The 17506-nt window shown below is 35.8% G+C and overlaps 1 protein-coding gene across 2 annotated transcripts in view; it reads left to right on the top strand.

Annotated features, from left to right (window-relative positions):
• The first annotated feature begins 1359 nt into the window (after positions 1–1359).
• LOC148955857 (ferric-chelate reductase fr1C-like) overlaps positions 1360–17506 on the top strand; it is a 29974-nt gene continuing 13827 nt past the window's right edge. Inside the window, exons 1-2 of one of the 2 annotated variants that reach the window (XM_089108385.1) lie at positions 1360–1463; positions 14483–14624. In XM_089108385.1, the coding sequence (XP_088964511.1) occupies positions 1375–1463; positions 14483–14624 (231 nt within the window). In that variant the 5' untranslated portion in view covers positions 1360–1374. Of the gene's footprint in view, positions 1464–7370; positions 7450–14482; positions 14625–17506 lie in introns of those variants that run through there. The other variant, XM_089108387.1, reaches the window with a different exon arrangement.

The following is a 17506-nucleotide window of genomic DNA, read 5'->3' as shown; positions in this document are numbered from 1 at the left end:
CAACCAATCAAAATTTTTAGATAGCCATTTTGTTCAATGTAGTTGAAAATTATGGAAAATAGGTGTTTGAGGATGACAACCCCCCCCCCACAGCTCTCAAAGCAAGGGTTGTAAGTCTTAACCTGGGGGCATATAAGGTTTTTATGGAACGCGTTGTCGTAGAAAATTCAAAAGGGCTCATTCGATTGGAAATTGAGATGTCTAGTGCCCTTTTTAGCCATTTTGTTCCACGCAGTTTAAAGTTCAGGAAATTATATCTTTGAGCAGGACACTTCTCCGACAGTCTTCAGGGCAAAGGTTATAAGTTATACCCTGGGGGTATATAAGTTTTATTGAAATCTTTGTCGTAGAAAACTTGAAACAGGGCTCATTCGACTGGAAATTCAAAGGTCTGGTTCCCTTTTTAATAGTCGAAAGTGATTGGAAAGCTTGATATTTTTATAGTAAAGATCGATGTGGGTATCATGTATTATTTTTTTGTTGTTGTTGTTGTTTTGACCAGGGCACTTCGTATCGAAGGAGTTGTCGTAGGAACTTCGAAAAGGGCTCATTCGATTGAAAACAGAAAGGGCTGATGGCCTTTTTAATAGCCTAAAGTGATAGGAGGGAAACTAATCCCCCTCCTACGCCCACCCTCTTATTTGTCTTTATGTTAAAAAACTAAATGTTGCCTTAAGATTAAATCAAAATGCACTGTGTTAATGCTAATTCACAATAAGGCATCTCAGCAGTATCCCAAGAACGACTGAGGCTATTATGTTCAAAATTTCGGGGCTGCTTCTGCTCTTAAAATTTAACCTAATCAAAATAGCATAAGAGTGTCCAAGCTATCAAAGAAAGTAAATAGGTTATTCTGCGAATGGTATCAAGTTTTCCATTTCAGGTCAACTAGAGGAGGTATGAAACTAAATTAAACACTAACATGTGTGTCCAGATTTTTAAAAGGGTGTATGTTGTTAAAAATTGCTGAAAGTTTTCCTCTAGCATACAAATGCTCTAGCAGGCCAAACTATAAATTCTTAAAAAAACGAAAAGATTTAAAGTATTATTTTCTTTTTCCCTTAAAAGATATGTCAATATAAAACGAGCAGAAATTAATTAAAAAAAAAATTTCCACAAAATAAGTTTTTCAAAGAAAAGTAAAGAACTCCATTAAAGAAAAAATGAACAAAAATAAAATCAAATAATCTACTAAGCGTGAAACTACCACAAATCAGCATCGATAAATAAATGAAACCCAAAACCACAGTTCATATCATTATCCAGTAAGCTTATCGCAGATCATTTCTGGTCTTCGTTCTCGGTGCGAACAAAAGGCTCCTCCCACTTCTTCGTGCAGTTATGGATCAGTGTGTTTGCGTCAATCAATGAGAAATGTTTAGAAAGTGCATTATTCAAAATTGCAAAAGCAGAAAGAAACTTGGTGAGCCGGCCAAATGGTTTGCAACTGTCCCATCTCACAGGTATGACTTAATTTATACACAAATTATGACTTAATCTATTATTTACATACAGTGGACTCAAAGGATTGGCCTATTTAGGATTTTGTAAAAAAGGAGGCGGGGGGTTGATGAAATTAGTAAAAATAAGGATTTTTTTTTTCTTCTAATAACTGACGGAGGAGGTGTAATGGTTTCAGGGGCGGATCCAGGATTTTTTTAGGGGAGGGGGTGCAAAGTAGGTTGATCCGACAAACTTACGTTAGGAGCAAGTTTAATTAGTGGAAACTTGGGTTAATTAGGTAAATTACACTACTTTAGACTACTTTACGGGGGTAACCCTCGCCCCCCCCCCGCGGGATCCGCCCCTGGATCGTTTATGATTTTGTTTTTACGTCGTGATATTTATTTTATCAGTTTGTAGTTCCTGTGATATTTTAAAAATCTAGTTTCCTGTTTTGGCGGAGAGCCTAGATAAAACTAGTTTTGTTTTATTTAGTCCAAAAATAAACTTAATTATATAATTATAAACTGTGATTATAATTATCACATATAATAAGTATTATAATAAGCCCATGTGATTATAATAAGCCCACTATATATACATTCATATAAATTTATATGCAGTGTTACCGCCATACCAATTATTCTCCTTTCCTTTTTTATTCTTTAATAATAATTTCTGGTCGTTTTGAGTTTGAATTATTGTAGGCTTCTATTTCTACTGATCTTAAGTTTAATATGGCCTTTACTTTTCTTTAAAAAAAACTTTCTTTTTCGTAAAGTTTTCCTGCGCGTACTGACAGCTCCTCTCATTTGATCTGCCATCAGCGGTCCAATTACCCTGGAACACGTATTTTGGCAGAAACTTTCTCAAAATGCCATTGAAACCAACTTGAGACTTCGAAACCTATTTTTAATTCCTAAAAACATCTAATAATAAAATTACTCTACTAACTACCGATTTTCATGTATGTATTGGAATAAATTAATTTAAAATTAGTTTCTTCAAAATTAGTGTTCCAACGTTGAAGCCAAGTTTCGCGTCCAAGAGAAATCTGACTTGTCTACCCGTGAAAAGATCTGTATGTGGCTTGATAGATAATTTTGATTGGATGTGTTTGGGAAAAGGTGGGCGTGAGAGGGGGGTTGGTTGCCCTCAAATCACGTTCGACTGTTAAAAAGGAAAATAGACCTTTGAATTTCCAATCGACTGAGCCCTTTTTCAAGTTACTACGACAAAGATATCAATAAAAACATATAACCCTTGCCCTGAAGACTGTGGGGGAAGTGTCCTGCTCAAAAGTATAATTTCCTGAACTTTAAACTGCTTGGAACAAAAATGCTATCTCAAAATTTTGATTGGATGAGTTTGGGGAAATTGCGGGCATGGAAGGGGTGTTACTTGCCTTCCAATCACTTTCGACCATTAAAAGGGCACTAGCCATTTCAATTTCCAATCGAATAAGTCCTTTTTGAAGTTTCTACTACAACGCTTTCTATATAAACCTTATATGCCCCCAGGGCATGATTTACAACCCTTGCCCTGAGGGCTGTGAGGGAGTGTCCTCCTCAAAACCATAATTTCTATGTAGAAATCAACTACGCTGAACAAAATGGCTGTCTAAAAAAATGTATTGGATGTGTTTGGGGAAAAGGTGGGCGTGAGAGGGGGGGGGTGTTAGTTGCCCTCAAATCACTTTCGAGACTATTAAAAAGGGCACTAGCCCTTTTAATTTCCAATCAAATAAGCCCTTTTTCAAGTTTCTATGACAAAGATTTCAATAAAAACTTAATGCCCCCAGGGCATAAATTATATCCCTTGCCCTGAAGACTGTGAGGGGAGTGTTCTAATCAAAGGCATAATTTCCTGAACTTTAAACTGCGTGGAACAAAATGGCTATCTCAAAATTTTGATTGGATGTTTTTGGGGAAATGGTGGGCGTGGATGGGGTGTTAGTTGCCTTCCAATCACTTTCGAAAATTAAAAAGGGAACTAGCCATTTCAATATCCAATCAAATGAGGCCTTTTTGAAGTTTCTACAACAACACGTTCCATAAAAACCGTATATGTTCCAAGGGGATAACTTACACCCCTTGCCCTGAGGGCTGTGGGGGGGGGTTGTCATCCTCAAACACCTAATTTCCAGAACTTTCAACTACGTTGAACAAAATGGCCATCTCAAAATTTTGATTGGATGTGTTTGGGGAAAAGGTGGGCGTGAGAGGGGGGTTAGTTGCCTTCCAATCACTTTCGACTATTAAAAAGGGCAAAAACCCTTTGAATTTCCAATCGAATAAGCCTTTTTTGAAGTTACTTCGAAAACTCTTTCTATAAGAACCATATATGCCACCAGGGCATACCCTTCAAACCTTGCCCTGAAGTTTGGGGGGGAGGGTCGTACTCAAAAACATAATTTCTATTTCGAAAACAACTAGGCTGATCAAGATAGAAATCTCAAAACTTTGATCGGATGTGTTGTGGGAAAAGGTCGGCGAGAGAGGGGGGTTAGTTGCCCTCAAATCAAGTTAAACTATTAAAAAGGGCACTAGACCTTTGAATTTCCAATCAAATGAGCCCTTTTTCAAGTTTCTACGACAAAGATATCAATAAAAACTTATGACCCTTGCCCTGACGACTGTTGGGGGAGTGTCCTGCTTAAAGGTATAATTTCCTGAACTTTAAACTGCGTGAAACAAAAAGGCTATCTCAAAGTTTTGATTAGATGTGTTTTGGGGAAATGGTGGGAGTGGAAGGGATGTTAGTTTTCTTCCAATCACTTTCGACTATTAAAAGGGGCCCTAGCCATTTCAATTTCCAACCGAATGAGCCCTTTTTGAAGCTTCTACGACAACGCGTTCTATAAAAACCTTATATGCCCCCAGGGTATAACTTACAACCCTTGCCCTGAAGACTCTGAGGGGAGTGTTCTTAACAAAGGTATAATTTCCTAAACTTTAAACTGCGTGGAACAAAATGGCTATCTCTAAATTTCAATTGGATGTTTTTGGGGAAATGGTGGAGGTGGAAGGGGTGTTAGTTGCCTTCCAATCGCTTTTGACTATTAAAAAGGGCACTAGCCATTTCAATTTCCAATCGAATGAGCCCTTTTCAAGTTTCTACAACAACACGTTCTATAAAAATCTTATATGCCCCAAGGGTATAATTTACAACCATTGCCCGAGGGCTATAGGGGAGTTGTCATCCCCAAAGATTTAATTTCCAGAACTTTCAACTACGTTGAACAAACTGGCTATCTATAAATTTTGATTGGATGTGTTTGGGGAAAAGGTGGGCGTGATAGGGGGGTTAGTTGCCCTCAAATCAAGTAAACTATTAAAAAGGGCACTAGACCTTTGAATTTCCAATCAAATGAGCCCTTTTTCAATTTTCTACGACAAAGAAATCAATAAAAAATTATAACCCTTGCCCTGAAGACTGTTGGGGGAGAGTCCTGCTCAAAGGTATAATTTTCTGAACTTTCAACTGCGTGAAATAAAAAGGCTATCTCAAAATTTAGATTGGATGAGTTTGGGGAAATGGTGGGCGTGGAAGGGATATTAGTTGTCTTCCAATCGCTTTCGACTATTAAAAAGGGCCCTAGCCATTTCAATTTCCAACCGAATGAGCCCTTTTTGAAGTTTCTACGACAACGCGGTCTATAAAAACCTTATGTGCCCCCAGGGCATAACTTAAAACCCTTGCCCTGAAGACTCTGAGGGGAGTGTTCTTAACAAAGGTATAATTTCCTAAACTTTAAACTGCGTGGAACAAAATGGCTATCTCTAAATTTCAATTGGATATTTTTGGGGAAATGGTGGGCGTGGAAGGGGTGTTAGTTGCCTTCCAATCACTTTTGACTATTAAAAAGGGCACTAACCATTTCAATTTCGAAGCGAATGAGCCCTTTTTAAGTTTCTACGACAACGAGTTCTATAAAAACCTTATATGGCCCATGGGTATAACTTACAACCATTACCCTGAGGGCTATAGGGGAGTTGTCATCCCTAAAGACCTAATTTCCAAAACTTTCAACTACGTTGATCAAATTGGCTATCTTAAAATTTTGATTGAATGTCTTTGGGGAAACGGTGGGCGGGAAGGGGGGGGGGATTAGTTGGCTTCCAATCACTTTCGACTTTTAAAAAGGGCACTAGCTTTTTGAATTTCCAATTCAAGAAATTTCAACTACGTTGAGCAAAATGGCTAACTTAAAATTTTGATTGGATGTGTTTGGGGAAAAGGTGGGCGTGAGAGGGGGGTTAGTTGCCCTCAAATCACATTCGACTATTAAAAAGGGCGCTCGACATTTGAATTTCCAATCGAATGAGCCCTTTTTCAAGTTTCTACGACAAATATTTCAATAAAAACTTATATGTTCCCAGGGTATAGCTTATAACCCTTGCCCTGAAGGGGGGTTAATTGCCCTCTAATTACTTTCGACTAATACATAGAGGATTGTCCCTTTGAATTTCCAATCGAATGAGCCTTTTATAAAGTTTCTACAACAGCGCTTTCAGTAAAAACCTTATATGCCCTCAGGGCAGAAATTACAACTCTTGCCCTGAGAGCTGTGGGAGAGTGTCCTCCTCAAAAACATAATTTCTATCTGGAAATCAACTACGCTGAATAAAATGGCTATCTAAAAATTTTGATTGGATGTGTTTCGGGAAACGGTGGGTGTGTTAGTTGCCTTCCAGTCACTTTCGACTATTAAAAAGGGCACAAGCCACTCCGATATCCAATTGAATGAGCCCTTTTCGAAGTTTCTACAACAACTTCTTAGATACAAAGTACTCTGGTCTACTGGAAAAAAATAATAAATAATACATTATGTCAACATCGTTCTTATATGCCCCTAGAGCGTAACTTAAAACCCTTGCCCTGAGGGTTGTGGGGGAGTGACCTCCTCAAAAACATATTTTCTACCTGGAAATCAACTACGCTGAACAAAATGGCTATGTCAAAAATTTTGATTGGATGTGTTTGGGGAAAATATTGGCGTGGGGGGGGGAGGGCTAGCTGCCCTCCAATCACTTTCGACTATTAGAAAGGACACTAGTCACTCCAATATCCAATCGAATGAGCCCTTTTTGAAGTTTATACGACAACTCCTTCGATACGAAGTGCCCTGGTCTAAGACAACGAAAAAATAATAATACATTGTGCCAACAACGTTGTTTACTTAGGCAGCGCTAATGCGCTGCTTATGATCAAACATTAATTTCTCTAATTAACTCTTTTCAAGGAATGTTAAAGACACGTATTTAAAAAAAATAAAACAAATGACGCAATAGACTTTTGGCTTTTACGATTAAAGGAGGGGGAATAGGGCAATAGCCAAACTCCCATTTGTAGTAATTTTTGTTGGATCCAAGTTTGCCTTGAATAATCAATTATTTTTGTTCGTTTTAAGACTTGTTTATTCATTTATATTGGTACCTGTTATCTGTATATTTACTATGATTTTTTATTTTATTTCTGTTCGTTTTGGGTTTCATTAGTTCTTTGATAGTAATTTCTTGTGGTTTTTGAGTTTGAATTATTTTAGAATTTTTTTTTGTTCTTTTCTTAAGTCTAATAGGGCTCTTAACTTTTTTTTGAAAAACTCCTTTTTCGGAAAGTTTTTCTTGTTATTTACATTAAGGGCCATGGTTCCTCGAGAGGAAAGATCTAGCAACAGGCTTGTCTTCTGTTAGTACAAATAAGGAAATTGAGAAATTATAATAGTTTAAGATACAGCTTGCGCGAAATGGGAGAGTAATCACTTTTTTTTAATTTAATTTAATTTTTGTTATCGATGGAATTGATTCTCTCGCTAACGTCATTATTTTATCAGCAAATGAATCATATAATATTCTAGATGAAATATTGAAGCTTAGATAACAATATTTATTTATTATGTTATCGATTTAGGTCCAACTTCCAAACATGTAATTAGTATAAAATCATTCTAATCATTCCTTTTACACTATTCTATAAATCTGAAACGACAATATCAGAAATAATGTAAGTTAATTTTGTATTCTTCCCCCTCCTCAGTGTTTTCATGATACATCAAAAAGAAACAGAGAGAAGAACTGCCGCAGGATAAACCTTTTTTTTTACTTCCAGAACCCGAATAAACGTAAATTTCCTGTATCTTTTGATAGAAAAATATTTTTTTAGGGTGAGATGAATTTATATCCCTCTAAAATGGATTCATCTCCTTTTTCTATTCTATAAGCGTGACACTTAGTGAGGGGGAGGGGTACAGTGGTATTCCATAAATATATATTATACTAGAAAATACGGTTTTACGCCCATCCAAAATTTAAGCACTACCTTTGTTGTATCTTCATTAAAAATTCAAAAATTCCTCCCCTCCTTCCTTGTACAGTTTTATGAATTAGAACCCCTCTTTGCTTTTGCAGAAGAAAGAGTCAGGCTTTACAAAAATCCGAGCCGATTAGGGTGTAATCTCAACTTTTTTTCTTGAAAAATTTCGAATGACAGTTTGTTCCCACTCAACACAAACAAAATCAATAGCCTCTCTGAATAAATTGATCTTCATTCATCCTCTTAAAAAAAAATTTACCAAGATTGTGATGTAAGCCTTAATTGGGCTTTAAATTGTCATTGATTTTGAGTATTTTTGTATGTTACGTTTTATAAGAAAATGGAAAATAAAGATTTTATTTCTGTATAATATCCACAAGAGATTCTGATTCTGGGATTAATTTGAAATTAACGTTTTTGCTCAGGTGAGAACACAACATGTTTGATTACTAAATAGTGAAGCAAAAATAAATAATTTATGACAACAGTTGACAGGGGAGTTTTGTCTCTCCACTTTCGGGCTTTTCTTTCAAGGGTACACGTTATTTCCCAAGAACTTGGGTCAGAAACCACATGCACAAGACCAGAAACAGTTTTGGGACTGATTCTACAGTGCAGGGGAGTCTTTGTTGTGTTAACTCAGAAAACTGCTGCTCCACTGGTTAATACGTCAATATCAAACAGTTCGGGGTAACGAAATGTAAGTCAGGAGCGGCCCGTATCAATTGTAACCAAAGATATATAAAAAGACATTTTGATACTTAACGACGCACCGGATGAATCTCATTTTAATGTCGGAGCTGTTCGTCTAAGTTTCATCAAGATTAATCCTACCTGAAAGCATTTGGATTACTGAGAAAATGTTGCTAATTGCCGAAATAGTAAGGTCCTGCTCCTGCAGAGCTGTTGACTATTAGTGAAAATAACACCATAATATTCCGCATATCAGAGAACCCTACTGTAGAGGTTTCAAGCTCCCATCTACAAAAATGTGGAATTTTGCATTTTTTGCCAGAAGAAAGATCACGGGTGCGTGTCTATTTGTTTGTTTGTTTTTTTGTTTTTTTTTCCCCAGGGGTGATCGTATCGAACCAGTTGTCCTAGAATATCGTGGGAGGGCTCATTGGAATGTAAATTGAAAGTTCTAGTGGTCTTTTTAGGTAACCAAAAAAAATGGAGGGCAACTAGGCCCCCTCCCACGCTCATTTTTTTCCCAAAGTCACCTGATCAAAACTTTGAGATGACAATTTTGTTCAGCATGTTCGAGAATATTATAAGTATGTCTGTTAGGATGACTTAATCCCCCGAGGGTCCCGGGGGGAGGGCTGAAAGTTATGAACTTTACCAAATGTTAACATATAGTATTGGTTATTTGGAAGTACACAGACTTTTTCAGGGGAGATTTTTCCTGGTAGTGGGGGGTGGGTGGGTCAGGGGTTATGTGGGAGGATCTTTCCATGAAGGAAGTTTTCATGGGGGAAGGGACATTGCTATGAAGGGGACGCCGGACTTCCCAGCATTATTTAAAAAAAGATCATAAATTTAATATAAAAAAACAATAATTTCAACTGCAACAGCAGCAACATCGAAACTTTAAACGAACAGAAAATATTACATATATAATTGGGTTCACCCCGTTGTCAATGCCTCGCTCTTTAAGCCAAAGATTTTTTAGTACTTTCATAAGAGCTATTTATTCTAATTAACGGCCTTTGCGATTAAGCGGTCATTTCTAAAGAATTGGAACAAAATTTGAACTTTCGCTTAAAGAGCAAGGTATTGACTAGGGGGCGAACCCCCTAATAAACGTATTAAAAATGTATGAATATAGAAATTCGTTACGTAAGTTAATTCGTAAGTTACGTTTATTTATTACTAATAAAAACGTTCGTAAATAAAATTAAACAAGTTTCGAGAAAGCCATTTAACTAAATAAAATTAAATTAATATGAAAATTTTGTTTTAATTATTCATGTACGGTGAGCCATGATAAAAACAAGCATTTATTCAAAAACGTTCAAAAATTAAATAAAAAAAACAAGTTTTTTAAACTGAAAGTAAGGAGCGACATTAAAACTTAAAACGAACAGAAATTATTCTGTATATGAAAGAGACTGTCCCCTCCTCAATGCCTCACTCTTTACGCTAAAGTTTGACTCTGTCTCACAACTTTATTTTTTAAAACAAAAAAAACTTTAGCGTAAAGAGCGAGGCGTTGAGGAGGGGATAGTCTCTTTCATATACAGAATAATTTCTGTTCGTTTTAAGTTTTAATGTCGCTCCTTACTTTCAGTTTAAAAAACTTGTTTTTTTTATTTAATAAGCATAAAGACGGATTACAAGGACGGATCATTAGATCAATTAGTCAAATTTGCCATACGCTTCCAAAAACTAGCTATAAAATGAACGGCATCTAAAACTGTATCCCTTATTATAAAAGAAAGATGCCTCTACTCGGTGTTTAATTTCTCAAGATTAACATGAGAGAAACATTCTAAAAACATCATAAACAGAGATACAATTGGCTTTACTGACTCCAATTAAGGATAGGCTATATTGGATTGATTCAAAATGTTATCTCTGTTTGGAGCTTGAAATAATACGCTATGAAACAAAGAAGAGAAAACATAATTAATAAACAAAATAAAATTGCAGAGAAAAACGAGGGTAGTGTCATCCAGTGGAACAACACGAAGAGAAAATAGGCAAATATTTCGACCATGACCTCCACCAAGTCCTTCTTAGTGCCAAAAAAAAACTAAACTTTTGAAGTAGACTTCACGAGAGACAAATAGACACTCAGTGTCCATTTGTCTCTCGTGAAGTCTACTTCAAAAGGTTAGATTTTTTTTTTTTTTTTTTTTCACTAAGGACGACTAAATTCTCAGACCATACTGAGTATAGCCAATGCGGTCTTAGAATGTATTTACATAAAACACTAAGAAGCTTTTCCCCCTTCTTGTACTCTGTGATCCTCAACCACGATCTATTCGACGCTTTCAGCCTTGTATAGTTGAAATCCTATCCTTGTATAGTGGTTTCTCGACCACGAAATATTTGATACTTTCAACCTCGTACAGTTGAGGTTCTGCGCTTTTATAGTTGAAAAGGTGATGTGGGAATTCTGTCAATAAGAATTAGGAGGCTAGTAAAAATTGTGGAGTATTGGGAAAGAGAAGTAAGTATAGATAAGCATAGATTAGTGAGGAAACCATTAGTAGAGTCTCTGTTAGACGGAAGAAGATTTTTGTGGACGGGGCAGATTAAGGCAATTTTGGATTCCTATGGAATTTCGGGTGAATAGAATTGAGGGTATGGTAGAGGCAGAGAGGTGTCCAAACAGTTATATTATATTTTAGTCTATCAGGAAATTCAGAACTGGGGTGCCAGATCTGAGCATCTGACTCTCTTGGTTTTTATTCTAGAGTAAAAGAGGGATGGGCAGAGGAGGTGTATTTAAGAAATGGGCTATGTAGGGAGGATATTAAGCGAGCAATTTCTTGTAGGAGTGTACTTTTATGCAGCTTGGGGCAAGAAGAAGGTATTTGGGGAGAGTTAGAACAAAAATTGGTCCTTACAGTTGTCCGATGTGAGCAGTCAGCGCGAGGATGTTACGCGGTGACTTAGTTTAATTGTTTGTATTGGGGTTTTGAATGTTTTTTGTGCTTTAATCGTTTTATAGTTTATTTGCACTTGTATGTTGTTCTCTTTTTTTTGCGACCGTGGCCCTGTGGGGTTATTTTTGCCAAATATACTATACAATAGCTGATAAATACACTTCTATATCCCTCAAGTTTTGAGGATCTGGAAAATCAATTTTAAGTGAATAGATTTTCCAGATATCAAGTGACACAACTTGTGTCCATGGGCGTAGGCAGCATTAGGCAGCATATTGTCTAGGGGGGGGGGCAGTCGATAGTGTGATGGAGTTTTATCAACTGCTTTTTCCAAACCATCTGCTTTTTCAGCCATATCTAATATAAATTTGAAGGTCTAGGAGGGGGCAGCTGCCCCCCTCCCAGCCCCCATGCTTGTGTCACTTGATATCTGGACACAAGTGACACACAAAAACCCTTTTCTGACAGTTTTTACAGTAAGTAACATTCTTGCTGGAGGGACACCATTTAACTTTAACTTTAAGGTCTTCATGCTTAAGCCATTTCTCTCTAAATTTTCTCTTTCTAACTATCACTTTTTGGTTCTTTGGAGATCTTAATTTTTCACACTAACGTGATATAGACGATCTAAAAACACCATATATTCTCGTATTTTGATTTCCAAATCTAGAGTTGGATTCAACAGGCACATTTTTTTTTTCAAACAATACTTGGTAACGAATCTTACTGCAGAAGTTTCAAGCTCCTATATACAAAAATGGTCGAAATTGGTGTTTTTTGCCAGAATTTTTTGCCTGATTTTTGAAAAATAGAATTGTCGAAAAACACCCCCCCCCCTAAAAGCTATAGAACCATAATAAAAATCACACCATCTGATTCAGCGTATCAAAGAACCCTACTGTAGAGTTTTCAAGCTCCTATCTGCAAAAATGTGGAAATTTGTATTTTTTGCCAGAAGAAAGATCACGGATGCGTGTTTATTTGAGCTTTTTTTTCCCAGGGGTGACCGTATCGACCCAGTGGTCTTAGAATATCATGAGAAGGCTCATTCAAACGGAAATTAAAAGTTCTAGTGCCCTTTTAAGTGACCAAAAAAGGAGGCCAACAAGGCCCCCTCCCACGCTCATTTTTTCCCAAATTCACCCTATCAAAATTTTGAGATCGCCATTTTGTTCAGCATGGTTGAAAACATAATAAATATGTCTTTTAGGATGACTTAATCCCCGAAAGTCCCCGGGGGGAGGGCTGAAAGTTATGAACTTTATGCAATGTTTACATATAGTATTGGTTATTGGCAAGTAAACACCGTTTTCAGGGGTAATTTTTTCTCGTAGTGGGGGGTGGGGGTATCGGAGGTTATGTGTGAGGATCTTTCCACGGAGGAAGTTTTCTTGGGGGTAGGGACGTTTCTATGAAGGGGGTCCCGGATTTCCCAGCATTATTTAAAAAAAAACGATCATAAATTAAATAAAAAAAACAACTAGTTTTTCAACTGAAAGTAAGGAGCAACATCAAAACTTAAAACGGACAGAAATTATTACGTATATGATTTGGTTCAACCCCTAGCCAATTCCTCGCTCTTAAAGCTAAAGATTTTTTTTTGTACTTTCATAAGAGCTATTTATTCTAATTAACGGCCTTTGTGATTAAGGGGTCATTTTTAAAGAATTGGAACAAAACTCGAACTTTAGCGTAAAGAGTGAGGTATTGACTAGGGGGTGAACCCCATAGTATACGTATTAAAAATATATGAATATAGAAGTTCGTTAGGTAAATTAATTCGTAATTTACGTATATTTATTACTAATAAAAACGTTCGTAAATAAAATTAAACAATTTTCGAGAAAGCCATTTAACCAAATAAAAGTAGAATTAATATATAAATTTTGTTTTAATTATTCATGTACGGTGAGCGAAAATCAAAACCTGCATTAATTCAAAAACACTAAAAACTTAAATAAAAAAATAAGTTTTTTTTAACTGAAAGTAAGGAGCAACATTAAAACTTAAAAAGAACAGAAATTATTCCGTATATGAAATGGGCTGTCCCCTCTTCAACGCATCGCTCTTTACGCTAAGGTTAGACTCTTTCTCACAACGCTATTTTTTAAAACAATAAGAAAATTTAGTGTAAAGAGCGAGGCGTTGAGGAGGGGACAGCCCTTTCATATACGGAATAACTTCTGTTCGTTTTAAGTTTTAATGTTGCTCCTTACTTTCAGTTAAAAAAACTTGTTTTTTTTATTTTTACAAATAAGAAGTAGATTGTTTATGAGGTGTCTCTGGCAAAGGCTCTTTTTGACAGAATTGTAGTTTACGAACTGATCTCTAATTCTAACACTGTGCTGTTTTTCAAGCTATCAGGTCAAGAAGAAGATTCGTTGATGATCCTAATTGACGCTTGAAGGGATCAGACTCCAAGCGGGGCTATACAAAAGACTTTTGTGTGTTCATTGCCAAAATATCTTTGTTGACCATTTGAAAGATAATAATGATATTTAAATTTTGGAATCATAACAAATAGATTTAGAATTATTAAATTTTTTTCGGAAAAGCGAAATCAATCTCAAATATTATCCAAAAGTAAAATCATCAGGCTGAAAAACATAAAAGACACAATAGAAGACAAAACAGTAAATATTAAACAGCTATAACTAAATATTGATGGTTTTTTACGTTTCATTTTGAAGAGAGAAAAAAAAAGAAAAGGATAATAAATAAATTTATATATATTTTTACTGTGGTGATGTTTATTTAACATGCAGAATCCGTTGATTATCCTTGACTTAAGTTCATGGACCTTGCGTCTCTACAGAAGAACAAAGAAATACACAGAACAAAAAGAAATAAACGAAACAGAGAAGAACAAAAAAAAAATACTTAAATATTAGTAAGCACAATTCCAACTAGGCTTCACTATTGTGGGGACTTTTTAGGTGTCAAATAATAAGCCTCAACTCACAATTACAGTGGGTTATCTAGAGACTGTGCTTTCTGAAACTGATTTAGCTCTGATTTTTGAAAAATTATCAGTTCCTTTTCGCCTTCGGTATTTGTGATAGAAATAACAAAATATCTTAAAGACAAAGTATTTCTTTCTATTACAGGATTAAAGTGTGTCTACTAAGTGCCGCTCTGTTCTACGCTGTCCTTGGCGCTGCTATTCCAAAGAACCAAAAAGTTGTTGTTAACGATCAATATGAGTTTGTATGGACAATCGAGAACAATGTTATTACAGTTACTGTAACGGTAAGCTATTTTAATTTCCTGAGTATTTATCAGTTTTCTAAAAAGAAGGTTCTAGAACAATAGTGCATACATTAAAAAAATTAAAGGAAAGCAAAGAACTTCTTAAATTTAAACCAGATCATCTGTTTTCTTTTAAAAGCTTAAAACACACTTAAATGTATTTCTGGCCTTTCATAGCAAAGTAGTATTTGATGGTGCATTTATGTATATATTCTTAAAGATTTAACAAACGAAAAATAAAGAAGTGATTACCTTTTAAGTAAAAACCAAAGAAACAAAAATACAAATGATTTCGACTCAGAACAGATGATAAACCAAAACACAAGGAACCGAAGATGCTACCACATTTTTCTAATGTTTCTAATCTGCTTCTGCTCTCGAGGAGTTCCAGTAACTGTATATATAGTCCCAGTAGACTTATGAATATCGTTAATTAATCTAAGAACTATTACAATTAATTTTCTTTGTATCTCTCATTGTTTTCATTTTCTTCCTAAAAAAAACCTGAAGAAATACTTACTTAAAGGTAAAAACATAAAAGTAAAAAGTAAAATTAGGAAATTTTTCTGAACCTAAATTGATCACACTAATGCTAACATAAATATATCAAACATTGAGTGGTAGCTCAATAGTCGGGTAACCAAAAGGGGAATTTTGCAGTCTAAGCAGTCTAAACATCTAAGCAGTGGAATTTTGACAACTTAGATCGAACAGCTCATGGTACCGAACTGTAAGTAAGGAGCGACGCTGATCCTTATGAACCGAAAATCTAAAGAACGGAGATACATCAAAACAATCGGCTTATTATGCTTATAAGTCCAAATGTATAAGATTCATTAAATTTAATGTAACCCATCAAGAGCTAAGAGCCGGAGAAAATCTGCCTGATTTAAAAAAAAAAGGAAGAAACAGCCCCTATGAGTCGAGGAATCTTAATGAAAATGATTTCGTCAGAGTCAGCGTATCTCACAACTCTATTTACAAGTTTCAAGTTTCCATCTGCCAAAACGTGGAATTTGTATTTTTTTTTTTTGCCAGAAGAAAAATCAAGGGTTTATTTTGTTTGTTTGTTTAGCGAGGCATTAGGTCAGCTTGAAATTAATTCTTTCTAAAAACTGACCGCTTGCTCCTCCTACATTGGATATTTCAAGGTTAAACAAAAAAATTTTTGCTACTAAAGTATAAATGAAACCCAAAACAAACGGAAATTAATTAAACAATCATCAAACAGTTCGTGGTAACGAACTGTAAGTAAGGAGCGACCCGGCTCAATAGTAACCGAACTCCAAAAAACGGAATTTTGTTACCAATAAATAAATCAAAAGAATTGAATCTTTTATTCTGATTTCGAATATTTAAGTTTCATTAAGTTTAGTGCTACACAAAAAAAGTTAAAAGCCTCAGAATATTCGCCTTATTTTTGAAAAAGGGGGGAAAGACCCCCTAAAAGCCATAGAATCTGAATGAAAATCACACCATCACATTCAGCGTATCAGATAACCGTGTTGTAGAGGTTTCAAGCTCCTATATGCAAAAATGTGGAATTTTGTATTTTTTGCCAAAAGAAATATCACGGATACCGTACGTGTTTATTTGTTTTTTGTTTTTGTTTTTTCTTTCCAGGGGTGATCGTATCGACCCAGTGGTTGTACGTCCCAGGGGTGATCGTATCGACCCATGTGTAAAATAACACCCTACAGTCCCAGGGGGAAGGGCTGCAAGTTGTGAACTTTGTCCATTGTTTATATATAGTATTTGTTACTGAGAAGAATACAGCCATTTTTTTGGGGGGGGGGGGTGTTCTTGGGTTGGATTTCTAAGGGGAGAATCTTTCTTGGGGAGGGACATTTCTGGGGAGTGAATATTCTAGGGGAAATATTATACTGGGGGGTTTTGACAGAATTACTATACGAATTTCTTTTTAATTGTCTTACATTATATTTGCCAAACTTTTTATATGGAGATGTTCCGGGGGAATTATCCAGGGGCTTTTTTCAACGCGTTTTGTTTTCTGGGAAATAGTTTCCTCAGAAGGGGATTTCTGGAGTGATCGAGAAACTGATTAGAGATTAAAGTCTTATTCCAATGAAAATATATTAAGGAGAATTTTCAAGGTGAATCGTCCACAAGCAATTTTACAGAGAGGGGGATTCTCAGCGAGGAATGAACTGTCTGAAGTGAATTTGAAGGGGGGTGCACTTTGCGTTGGATGAAATTTTCATTGAGCAGTTTTCCGCGACGAGGAGGGGTATATTTCATAGAGGGTGAGCCAGATTTCCGGCATTATTTGAAAAAAAGGACAGAAATTATGCCATATATGAAAGGTTGTCCCCTCCTCAATACCTTACTCTTTATGCAAAAGTTTGACTGTTTACTAAAATTTAAACACAGGGACCGTTTAATTAGAATAGGAAGCTTTTTTAACAGTGCTAATAGCTTTAGCGTAAAGAGCAAGGTATTGTGGAGGGGGCGACCCTTGATATCCGGGATGAATCTGCCAAAATTAATATTCAAATTGTATTTTAGTTTTTCATCTATGGTGAGCCAAAATCGAACCTGTATTAGTTGAAAAACGTTCAGAAATTAAATTAAAGAAACAAGTTTTTTTTTAATTGAAAGTGAGGAGTGACATTAAAGCTGAAAACGAACAGAAATTAATACTATATGAAAGGGTTCACCCCCTAGTCAATACCTCACTCTTTACGCTAAAGTTTCGAATTTTGTTCCAATTCTTTAAGAATGACCTCTGAATCGCAAAGGCCGTTTAATTAGAATAAATAGTTCTTTTGAAAGTACTTAACGAACTTTAGCGTAAAGAGCGATGTACTGACTAAGGGACAAACCCCCTCATATTCGTAATAATTTCTGTTCGCTTTTGTTCA

The sequence above is a fragment of the Artemia sp. Qi Xiang Cuo genome, chromosome 2 (genome assembly GCF_049724085.1).
Source record: "Artemia sp. Qi Xiang Cuo chromosome 2, ASM4972408v1, whole genome shotgun sequence".
NCBI lineage: Eukaryota > Metazoa > Arthropoda > Branchiopoda > Anostraca > Artemiidae > Artemia > Artemia sp. Qi Xiang Cuo.
This window is presented reverse-complemented; position numbering and strand designations above follow the sequence as displayed.